The 12,121-nt window shown below is 37.8% G+C and overlaps 1 protein-coding gene across 2 annotated transcripts; it reads left to right on the top strand.

Moving 5' to 3' along the window:
• Positions 1–3,231: 3,231 nt before the first annotated feature.
• LOC308391580 (beta-1,3-galactosyl-O-glycosyl-glycoprotein beta-1,6-N-acetylglucosaminyltransferase 4-like) lies at positions 3,232–8,578 on the top strand. 2 transcript variants are annotated; one of them, XM_080874233.1, is made up of 3 exons: positions 3,236–4,034; positions 4,148–4,204; positions 5,945–8,578. In XM_080874233.1, the coding sequence occupies exon 3, from the start codon at positions 5,946–5,948 to the stop codon at positions 7,236–7,238; it is 1,293 nt and encodes a 430-aa protein (XP_080730359.1). In that variant the 5' UTR covers positions 3,236–4,034; positions 4,148–4,204; position 5,945; the 3' UTR covers positions 7,239–8,578. The 2 variants fall into 2 exon arrangements, with proteins under 2 accessions (XP_080730358.1, XP_080730359.1); XM_080874232.1 differs by lacking the exon at positions 4,148–4,204 and having other exon boundaries at positions 3,232–4,034.
• The last annotated feature ends 3,543 nt before the right edge of the window (positions 8,579–12,121 follow it).

Raw genomic sequence — 12,121 nt, 5'->3', positions numbered from 1 at the left:
AATCATGAACACTGACCATACGTGAGAGTAGCCTGCAGTTCTTTAAATGTTTTTCTGGGTTCTTCTGTCTTTCCAAGCATCCATTGAATGGACAGATAACATCTGATAACATCCAAAGAGAGGACATTTGGGTAGCATTTCTGCCTTAATAAATGAAATCATAATTTAAAAAAATATCATCCATTCATTCTTTTCCACTTATCTTTGTCAGGATCACCCATCCCAGCCACCATATCACCAGTCTGTTGCACATCTAACACATAGAGACAGACAACCATTCGCACTCACATTCATGAGTTACCAATTAGAATTACCAATTAACCTAACCCCACTACTGCATGGCTTTGGACATGTGTGGGAGCTGGAGTGCCCAGAGAGAACCCACTCTTACACAGAGAGAACATGCAAACTCCACACAGAAAGGCCCCAACCAGGTGGTGGGATTGAACTCAGAACCTTCTTGCTGTGAGGCAACAGTGCTAATAACCACACTGCTCCATTTAATTTTAAAAACTGCATTTTGTATTTACTTGGATTATGTCTGTATAATATTAAATTTGGTTTGAGTGCGAACATTTATGAAAAAACAAAGCTATGGAATCAGGAAGGAGGTAAATACTTTTTCACAGAGCTGTAGCTAGATGCCGAGTTGTCTAATACGAGTTTTTTTTTCTCATTCATTGCCTTCATTTGCCTACAAAGACTGCCTCAACATTTTTTGATCAAATTACTCCTTACGTAATTACTTACCTACTTACTGAATCTGTCATAATCGACTTTTAGTCCAAGGATATTTTGTGAATAAGGCCCTTGATCTAGCTGCTTGAATCAAGCTTCAAGACCTGAAATATTTGTGTTTATATTGTGCTCACATAGTGGTCACTCCTACATAAAGCTGTGCTTATGTATGAAAACCTGGAGCCAGGCTGGGAACTTGGCAGAGACAGAGTGTCCTTTCACAGTGTGCAGAAGGTGGCTCTTGGATAGGTTTACAGCAGTCTAACAGCATTTTTTTCTTTTTCTTTTTTTCTTTTTTTTGTTGGCCCAACCCTCCAGCTCCTGTTATGGCTCCTAATCTGACTTTTCTTCTTATATACAACACTAGCAGGAATATTTTCCATCCAAAGGTCTCATTATTAATTTGCATCCAGTATACAGGGAGTGCAGAATTATTAGGCAAGTTGTATTTTTGAGGAATAATTTTATTATTGAACAACAACCATGTTCTCAATGAACCCAAAAAACTCATTAATATCAAAGCTGAATCTTTTTGGAAGTAGTTTTTAGTTTGTTTTTAGTTTTAGCTATTTTAGGGGGATATCTGTGTGTGCAGGTGACTATTACTGTGCATAATTATTAGGCAACTTAACAAAAAACAAATATATACCCATTTCAATTATTTATTTTTACCAGTGACACCAATATAACATCTCCACATTCACAAATATACATTTCTGACATTCAAAAACAAAACCAAAACAAATCAGCGACCAATATAGCCACCTTTCTTTGCAAGGACACTCAAAAGCCTGCCATCCATGGATTCTGTCAGTGTTTTGATCTGTTCACCATCAACATTGCGTGCAGCAGCAACCACAGCCTCCCAGACACTGTTCAGAGAGGTGTACTGTTTTCCCTCCTTGTAAATCTCACATTTGATGATGGACCACAGGTTCTCAATGGAGTTCAGATCAGGTGAACCAGGAGGCCATGTCATTAGTTTTTCTTCTTTTATACCCCTTCTTGCCAGCCACGCTGTGGAGTACTTGGACGCGTGTGATGGAGCATTGTCCTGCATGAAAATCATGTTTTTCTTGAAGGATGCAGACTTCTTCCTGTACCACTGCTTGAAGAAGGTGTCTTCCAGAAACTGGCAGTAGGACTGGGAGTTGAGCTTGACTCCATCCTCAGCGGCTGCACGCTTGACTTTTCTCAGTTCATGGGCAGTTATTTTGCGCCTTGGTTTTTCCACACACTTCTTGCGACCCTTTTGACTATTTTGAATGAAACGCTTGATTGTTCGATGATCACGCTTCAGAAGCTTTGCAATTTTGAGACTGCTGCATCCCTCTGCAAGATATCTCACTATTTTTGACTTTTCTGAGCCTGTCAAGTCCTTCTTTTGACCCATTTTGCCAAAGGAAAGGACACCTGATATAGGGTGTTGATGTCATTAGACCACACCCCTTCTCATTACAGAGATGCACATCACCTAATATGCTTAATTGGTAGTAGGCTTTCGAGCCTATACAGCTTGGAGTAAGACAACATGCATGAAGAGGATGATGTGGACAAAATACTCATTTACCTAATAATTCTGCACTCCCTGTAATCTTACAACATATTCACAGCCACAACATTATAATCATATAAACCAGCTAGGCGTAATTCCCTTTCACCTTTATTGTATTTAAAGAACATTTCTGAGCAGAAAAGACTGTAAGATAGTTAAAAAAATGATTGTCCTTTCATCTTGTTGGATGTGGAAATTTTATATTTCCAACAAACAGTGTCAAACTCTTATGAGAACTTTTATGAGCTTTTCTTATATGAAAATATCGTGGTAGTGTTAAGCAACCACTGTTTGGTGATGACTGTAATAAATGGAAACAGTATTTGTTTTCCTCTCGCACATGCTCAGTGAAGCGAGGCTTATTCTCGGAAGACACACAGAGAGTGGGTGAGAGCGTGAGCAGATCCCGGTGGGGGTTTTAATTCTTCTTTTAATTTTTGAAAGTAATTTTTCTTTCATTTATAAATAGATTCATTGGTTTAAAAACAGCATTTGCATTGCATTTCATTTTCAATATTTGTTTCTAAAGTATAATAAAGCATGTGACTGGGTTTAATGGCTCTCTGTTAGTTGTGTCACATGTAAAACTAAAAAAAAACAAAAACGCAAGTGGTTTCCGGTGTCACTTTCAGTTTCTTTGTGTTTTTGTTTTTTTAGGTTAGCTTCATAAAACCAACTTGAAGAGAGAAGAAACAAAAGACACACCTCAGACCAATATGCCTGCACACCTGCACGCTATGCTTTTTTTTTTTTTTTTCAACAAATGCCTGGACTTTTGTTTTGCATGGTGTATTTAAGTATGACTTTCATGGCATTACTGATAATAATAACCAATCTGCATGACTTTGAGTTGACATTTATGACCCAGCAAAATCACCAATCTACATTCCAACCTGGCTCATATTAGTCACTCGTGTAGGTAGCATATAGAATTTTCACGTGTGTTTTAATAGGTTGATTATAGTTTAAATGCGTTTAAGCCAGTATCTTAGAATTCTTTTGAAGAATTAGTTTGCTTTTCTGTCATAAAGAGATAATCAGGATTGTGTTATTTCAGAACAAAGCCAAGTCACTGAACGACCGTCGTAGATTGATTTTTTTTTTTTTATTCTTTCTCCACCCCCCACCCCCCAAAAACATAGAAATGACCTCACTGTTGAGTTTTCTCACACACCACCTCCAAGTTTTAAGTCTTGAGAGCTCCCACGATTGGTACAGCTCTCTTCCTTCTCACCCTTCCCTTAGTGAGTTCAGATGACTCCAGACACGGGGTTTTAATTCAAACTATTTTAACCAGGTTTGTTCAGGAAGCAGTCGTTTCAGTAAAGCGCATTTGCAGGGGAAACCATTTTTTATTTGCTCCTTCCCCCCTCTTAAAAAAAGTTTTGTTTTTTTGCTTTTTTACCTACTACAGAGACAAACCAATGATTACACACAAAACACGTCTTTCTGCTTTTTCTTGCTTTTCAGTTCGTTTCTTTCTTTCGGTTTTTTTTTTTTTTTTACTTGAGCTGTAATTAGTTTCCTGAACCCCTCCCTCTTTTCCGGGTTATTTCTCTGTCCTGTGGTCCTCAGCTCAGCGCGGTTATGACAGCTTGTCGCGCTTCTTCTGAACACGGTTTCCGCTGATTAACAACGTATAATCAGACATTCAAGTTTGCGTTGTCCACAGATGTCGCGACAGCAGTGTGGGAAAAGTGGAAGGGCAGGGAAGACGAATGCCCACTCTTTTTTCTGACAGGTAAGTTTTCATTCTTCCTTTTTTTCATTCTTCACTTTTGTGAGTCGAAGTTTTACTGTCGAAGCAGCGAAGACGGAACATTTGCATTGAACCCACGTTTTGACAACTTTCAGGTTTAAAAACTGCTTGCCAGGTCTTTTGGGGAGACCGGCACCAGCGTGAAGAGCAAGGTGAGGGCTTTTCACAGTATGGAAGGTATCCATCACATCTAAATTAGCTCTCCCGTTTGCTATATCATAGATGGCAACTACCTCCCAATTTCACTTCTGTCTCTTTCTGTCTGCTTAAAGAGATGAGATCATATAAGCTATATATTCTGTGGTGTTCCGTTGTTTTTATTGAAGGTATTTGCAATGATAGTCTTCAAACAACAATAAACAGATCGCACGTTTAGAAGTTTGGAATAAGCTGTTTTGATCTTATTTATTTATTTATTTATTTATTATCGTCCACTCTGAATTGGATAACTCATTTTAACTTCTTTTCTAGTGTATATTCACGTCACCTTTGTGTTTTGGTCACTCTTTTTAAGGGCACACTTATAAATTTCAGACGAATATCTCCTGTTTTGAATCGGGAGATGTTGGGTTTTTTTTGTTTTGTTTTTTAAAACTAGGCCTATGAATTTTTAAAGCAAATGACAATGAGGCAACTATATCCATGTGAAATCTGTAAAACTAAATTTCCAAACGTAAAGGTATTTTTAATAGCAATTAGATGTCTCTCTGTGTGTTGTATACTTCTCATTATATAAAGAAAAAAAATCATATATGTCAGATCTGAATAAGACCCTGTTTTCTGTTTTATTTCGCGAATAATAACGTCCGCATATACAATAAAGAAATGCAAAATGTTACCTTTGTACTGTAGAAACTGTAAGTATTAAGATAAGATAAGATAAGACTTTATTAATCCCACAACGGGGAAATTTTTGCGTCACCTCAGCTCAGGTACAGATATATGAAGGAAATACAAAAACACAAATAAGTACAATCAATGAAAAAAAGTAAGATAATACACTATATTACAAGCGAACTTAGGAGTTGGTGAAATCTGATTCTGTGTTTCCTCAGAAATTCTTAAGTAAATAATTCTTGATAGAATATTTATTTTATTTTTTTAAAACCAGAGAATTTATTGAACCTTCCCACCATTAAAAAAAATCAATTGAATGTAAATTTACATATATATGTATGCATTTGTATAATTTTTGCCACATCTATTTATTGCTTAAAAATAAATTAAAATCAGTTTTGTTAGGGAAAAAGTGATGAAGTCTCACAAACTCATGTATCAAATCTTGTGCAATTGGCGTTACGAAGTGACACTTTCTTTCTTTTGGACACTTGTCACATTTCTATGAAGGTAACACAAGATAAGATAAGAAAAGATTTTTATTGTCACTGTTACCAGAACAATGAAACACAGTTGTCATCTCTCCATTGGCAGAATGGAGAGCACAGAGAATGTACACAAAAAGGATATGCACAAGTTGTATATACACACACACACACACACACACATACATACATACATACATACATACATACATACATACATACTACGTACGTACGTACGTACGTACGTGTGTGTGTTTATGTATGTTATACTGTAATAAATACAGTTTATAAATATAGTGCGAGTGTCCTTGAGTGTTAGCAGCACAGTTAACCTTCAATCAGGGTGTAGGTAGGGTACGTTTGACAGACTGTGGGTAGAAGCTTCTATTGAATCTGTTTGTCTTTGCAAGGCTTCACTGGATGTGCTAAAGTTATTGCAAAATAAACAAATATGGAGTAACCCTATTCTAAAAGAAACTGAACATTTTTTTAAGGTGGTTAGGTATTTCTGAAGAATAACATTATCAGTTGGGTTTATGTTCCTTCATGTTGTGTTTTCTCTCACTACAGAATGACCATGCGATGTTTATCGCTGCGACTAAGACGAAAGCAGTTCCTTCCTTCCCTCCTGTCATTGCTGACTATATCCATCCTGCTATTGGTCTGTGTCAAGCACAGCTACATCACTGAACCTTCACATATTGGTACGGACATGCAGATAATTCCCAAGTACAATATTGATTGCTCTGCTATTTATGACATGGACCCAGTGGAGGTGGGGAAATCTCTGCTGATCAAAAAGAAAGACGTTGTGGAGATTAAAGATGAAAGTCTAGCTTATCTTACCTCTAACTGTACTTTATTCAGAAAGTACAGGGGTTATGATAATGTGTGTGCCACAGAAGAGGAGCAAGACTTTCCTATTGCTTATTCTTTGGTTGTGCATAAATCTGCCTGGATGGTAGAGAGACTCATCAATGCATTGTACTCACCCAGTAATATCTACTGTATCCACTATGATCAAAAGTCCTCTGCTCAGTTCATATCAGCTATGGAGGGTTTGGCCCAGTGCCTGCCCAATGTCTTCATTACCAGCAAGAAAGAATCAGTATATTATGCAAGCATTAGCCGATTAAAGGCTGATCTCAACTGTCTGTCTGACCTTTTGGGTTCAGAAGTCAAGTGGAAGTATGTCATCAACCTCTGTGGCCAAGACTTCCCTCTCAAGTCCAACGTGGAGCTAGTGTCAGAACTAAAGCAACTGAATGGCAGAAACATGCTAGAGACGAGCCGACCCACACCAGCTAAGAAACAACGGTTCACCTTTCACTATGAGCTGAAAGATGCCAGCTTTGAATATCAAAAACTGCCAGTGAAAACAGAGTATGTAAAGAACCCACCACCACACAATATTGAGGTGTTCTCTGGAAATGCCTACTTTGTGCTTTCCCGGAAGTTCATTGAGCATATGAATGCCTCAGGTGTAGTGAAAGATTTTTTGTCCTGGTCAGAGGACACCTACTCCCCAGATGAACACTTCTGGGCAACACTTGTGCGACTGCCAGGTGTCCCTGGAGAGGTGGCTAGATCCAAGCCTGATATCACAGACCTGATGAGCAAAACCAGGCTGGTGAAGTGGCAGTACCTGGAGGAGCAGCTGTACCCACCGTGCACAGGGACACACGTTCGCAGCGTTTGTATATTTGGTGCTGCGGAAATGCGTTGGTTGCTGAACTATGGCCACTGGTTTGCCAATAAGTTTGACCCCAAAGTGGACCCTGTACTCATTCAGTGCCTTGAGGAGAAGCTGAAGGAAAAGCAGAAGTTATTTCAATCAGTATCACTGACTTGTCGTAAAGGTTAAACGATGGCTAAAATGGATCAGGAACAAATATTATGTTCTTTCAGTGATTTTTCAAATTTGACTGCTATTTCTTATACATCATTATCTTTGAAGTTACAAATCAACATAATTGATTAATTATAATGAGCTATAAGTAATAGCGAAGGGGACTAATCACTGTTTTCTGGTCTTTTAGAAACAAAAGTTTAAGTGGGAAAGACAAAATGCAGCGTTGAGATATGAAAATGGTGTTTACAGCTCTAATATGTTGCAACGTCGTTTGTTTAAGGAAAGCTGCCGAGCTCCGTTCTTTTCTCAGGGTGTTTCTGTCTCACTTGAGTCACTTGTTTATCTACAAAGATAATGTTGGTTTTATGGTAAATGGTAAATGGACTGATTCTTATATAGCGCTTTTCTACTCTCCCGGAGTACTCAAAGTGCTCTATAAATTTTATGTATTTTTTTATGTATTCAGTTTTTAAGAGATTTATTTCTTAGATTTCTGTCTTCACAGAAAAGTCCAGTTTACAAAAAACACACCCACGAGGAACATGTCTTAGCAGAAACAGTCGTCTGCTTCTCATTGTGAATGGGGAAAACAGGGATAATATTTGTTTTTGTTAATTGGTTGAATGAAACTGTAATGAGAGGTAATTATACAATAATGACTGGTTACATTTTAAAAGCTAACATGCTCTTGCCTGTTTCTGACGGATTCCCTTTTCCTCTGATACATGTGTTAAAGTTTTACTACAGATTCAGTTTTCGGATCATTCTGATGGTGCTCTTGCAAACTATAATAACAAAATATTATTTCCTCAACACACAGCATGCTATCTGGACAGCCCCTTTTCCCATGAAATGCAATGGAACACACTGGATTGGTTTTTACACAGAATACTGTGTAAAACTGAGGAGAGGTCATCTATTCTATGTCATCTATTCCTCACAAATTAATCGAGAGCTAATTTGTTTGCAACAATCCAACTGGTTGATGGATACAAGCTGCTTTAGTAAGGGTTGATTCCAACTATATATGTAATGCAGGTTTGCATCAAACTATAACGTAAATTGGAAAAATAAACAGCCTCTCAGTGTTAGACTGTATATAAAAGATTAACAGAACTTGTTAGGTTATAAAAGTAAAGGTCATGGAGGAAACAAATGCAGTATGTGCCTGTTGATGGGGAAATAAGCCCGATGTTCATCTGATATGGCATTATCAAGTGACCTGCTTTAAACATGTCCTTAAATAGTTCCTTGTGATTTTCTAGTCTTTGATGCTTGAATTGAGTTGAACACAACAAGGTGTTCATTTTACAAATTATGGTCCTCAAATAAAGTGAAAAATGACAACATGATTCAGAATGGGCGTACTCTGTTATTTATAGCTAGTACTACTGAGCATGGATCGTTGCTTGGTTTCTCATTCAGATCCACCCCAAAAGTTATGCCTGGTTGGGGAAAAAAAACAAAACAAAAAACAGCAAAAACAAAAACCACAATAGTCAAAAGACTCTAAATAAAGGGTGGCCTCTTTTAATTACAGTTTATACTTTTCTTTTTTCTTTACTGCTTTCACACAGATGTTTTGAGTTTTACGATAGACAGGAAATGAACACTGCAAAAAAAAGTTCTGCTACAATTGGGATTGTGTACTGAAATACCTTAAATGGTTATTCATTTTAAAGCATTACTGCAACATGAATCGATATGCACACAAGAAAGTAAAAAAAAAAGAGGCTATCTCAAGAGGATCTCTATTGTTATCTGAGCTCTATTTACATGTTTACAAATGTCAGCAGTGGATAAACATAGGAACATATTGCAGCTACCACAACTCTGAGCAAAACAATAACTTGAAAAAAATGTGGTTCACATAAATCAACCATGGTTGTTTACAATTATAATTAGCACTGAGCTACGAGGCTCCTATTGTCGAGATTTCATCCTTGAGAACATAAACAGGAGAAGAGCAGATTGTCATGGTTCTCGCAGGACTGCTCTCTTTTGCATCCACTGTCTCTCTTTCTTGTTCTTTCGATTCTTAGGTGGAGTTGGGCAGGCGCTGGTGCATTGCGCTGACCCACTTTCAGCCAGCCTGCTTACCATTATCACATCACTTATGGGAGTAAAAGGGTCAGCAGAAACCTTACTCCTTGCCAGCTCATCTTCACCCTTGTGGTGGTAATCAGGTTCTCAACTTATGAGTGCCTTCGTTACCTGACCTTGTTCTCCTGTTTGTGCTCCGAGTTGATTCAGTGCCTTGGCTGGACTTGAGTTACCTGCAAATTGAGATGGGCAAACTAGGGCTTTCTGAAACAATGGAAAGTCTGAAGCAATTGTGCTGGATTTGTGTTGATGTTTTGAAACAATCTGACATCTAATCTATGTTTGCTCATCTTTAACGACATCATTTATTTACAGAACATTGAGCATGTCACAGATGGAGTCATGAAAGCTTATTCAATTACAGTAAATCATAGACTTTATGGGATGTTCCAGTTTTGCATATGAATAAAATGACCCGTATGAGAACACTACACATGTAAGGACAAGTAGAAGCTTGTTTTTTTTCTGCAAATCTATCACTGACACAATCAGCAACAACACCAAAACAACCCTCATGTTACTGTGGAAACTGACTTGTTTCGGCATTAACCCATGATATCTTACAGGTTTCTGACAGCAGGTAACTGGGAGAAAATCCTTATATACTGCTGAGGAATGCCAGTTACAAAAAAATTGTGCAGACTGGCAACAGCAGTTAATACGATGCAAACCAACCAGAAACACACAGATGAAAGGAGTCCGTAAAAGACTAATGGACAAGCTTTTTGTTATTGTTTGTTCTAATGTGTTTAGCCTACATGCTAATCTAATCACTCTAGATAAAGGTCTAACAGTCACTTACTCTTTTCTTTTTTTGTGGTCAGACTGTGTTATGAACATATTTCAAATGACAATTTATAGATGCTGATTGGCTGTCAGTGCTGCTGTGTAAGCTGTAAACCAGTAAACCAGTACTTGTAACCTGTTTGAGCATTATGCAGAAACGATACTTACCAAACAGAAAGTTCGTGCATAATATGACTCATCTTAAGGTATGCAGAGTGTCTATTGAAAGAATGTCTCTGACAAAATGTACAGTTTTCACAATCTTCCCTTTGTATAAGCTGTAATAATATTTCACTCCCACTGACATCTGAGGATTTGATCCCCATAGTGCTTTGCTGAGATAATGTACTTAACCTGGCACATCTCATGTAACTACTTCAGCCCTCTACTACTAATTCCTAGTGCATAGCCTAGTAGTGCATAAAAACTCAGAAACAGTATTTCCCAGAAATGTCACAATTTTCTCCATATTTCTGGTTAAAGGTTTGTATGACTTGCACACTGCTCATTTTAACTTTCCCAGTAACTATATTACATGGGCTCAGACTCCGAATGCTGACAAGTGAAGTGCCCATTTTAGTTTCCTGTAAGAAAAGTGTTAATGTTTCTGGTCTGCAGTTCCTTTGAAATCATTTCCTTTTAACCCACAATTACTTTTCAGTACTTTTTCTTTTTTTCTTAGTTTTTCTTAATTTCTTTTTAAACAAAGCAGTCATTGTTCTCTACACATACTTTTTTCTTTAGAGTATTAGTTCTTTTCCCTCTTTGCTTTTTAAATATGAGTTATGTGTTAGAAAGTGTAGTTTCTTTGACTCATCCCTTATTCCCAGAAGAACTTAACTCAATTCAAGCTGCTAAGGCTTTTGCACACAGAGGCAGTGGTAGTGTTCAGGAAAAGGTCACAGTAAAACCCTCAAATAGCACATGAAATTGTAGCCCCTCACTTACCACATGTCTGAGAGGTGTCTGATTTCTACCAGGGCTGCGTTGCTCTGTTTTGAGCATAAAAGTTATACTAATGTTTATTTTGCACATCATGAAGACCACACATGGTATGACAGATGAGGTCAGCTTAATTCAGATTCTAAAATATAAAAGAGGTTTTGTTTGTGCAGTGGTGATGCATCTTGGTCTTATTAGGTACACTGTTAAGTCAGCCAAAGAAACCCCTTGGCCCCTGTTCAAGGGGGTGAAGTCTTCTAATGGAAATAACTTTTAAGCCTCAGTGAATCATTTCTTAACAAGCCTCACAGTTCAGCCTCGAAGAAGAAGAAGTTTTACTTCTCAGATTCGCTGAGGTATTTTGATGAAATAGCATTACAAAATGCAAAAACAATGAAGTTAAAAACGTTAAAAGAGATTCCAATGATTTGAAAATAGTACACAGAACACTCTTTCTGTTTTAAAACAGAAATGTATTTATTTATTTTCGGAAAACAAGAGGTTTCTATGAAGAGTGTCTGGCCTCTCCCTTAGAGATAGGATGAAGAGTTCAATCATTTATGAATGGCTCTGACCCAAGACAATTTGGAGAGATTATATTTCTTAAGGCTGGAATGAGAACGCCTTGGTGTTCCCTCAGATACACTAAAGCAGGTGATTGGGGAAAGGGAAGTCTGTGTTTTTCTGTGGTGGAAGCTGCCCTGGAAGAGCATAAATGGACAGATGGATTCGTTCACTATGTTAGGACATGTGGGAACAAGGGCAAATCTTTCATGTCCTATTTCTCTGGAAAAGGCCCTTTGCTTGCTCAGCTACTTGCTATTGGAGCCACAGGCTACAATGCCAAATAATACTTGCCTGTAATGTGCTTCACAGCATTGTCACAAGACATAATGTTCCCCTCTGTGATAATGTTTATGATGCACCTGAGCCTTATGAGGACCCAGAAAATCCTCCTGCAATCCCTCTGACTAGGGAGATGCAGCTGTTCAAAATTACTCTTAAGTGTTTTGTTCAACTAATCAAGTTGGTCCTATAAATTCAGCATTGGCACTGCTGGTGGG

This window comes from Rhamphochromis sp. 'chilingali' (genome assembly GCF_963969265.1).
Source record: "Rhamphochromis sp. 'chilingali' genome assembly, chromosome: 2".
NCBI lineage: Eukaryota > Metazoa > Chordata > Actinopteri > Cichliformes > Cichlidae > Rhamphochromis > Rhamphochromis sp. 'chilingali'.
Note: the sequence above shows the minus strand (reverse complement) of the source record. Positions and strands in the feature narration are given on the sequence as shown.

Coding starts and splice junctions, on each gene's coding strand:
- LOC308391580 (XM_080874232.1), top strand. CDS start 4,012: ATGCCCACTCTTTTTTCTGACAG. Junction 4,035..5,944: donor CCCACTCTTTTTTCTGACAG/GTAAGTTTTCAT, acceptor CTCTCACTACAG/AATGACCATGCGATGTTTAT.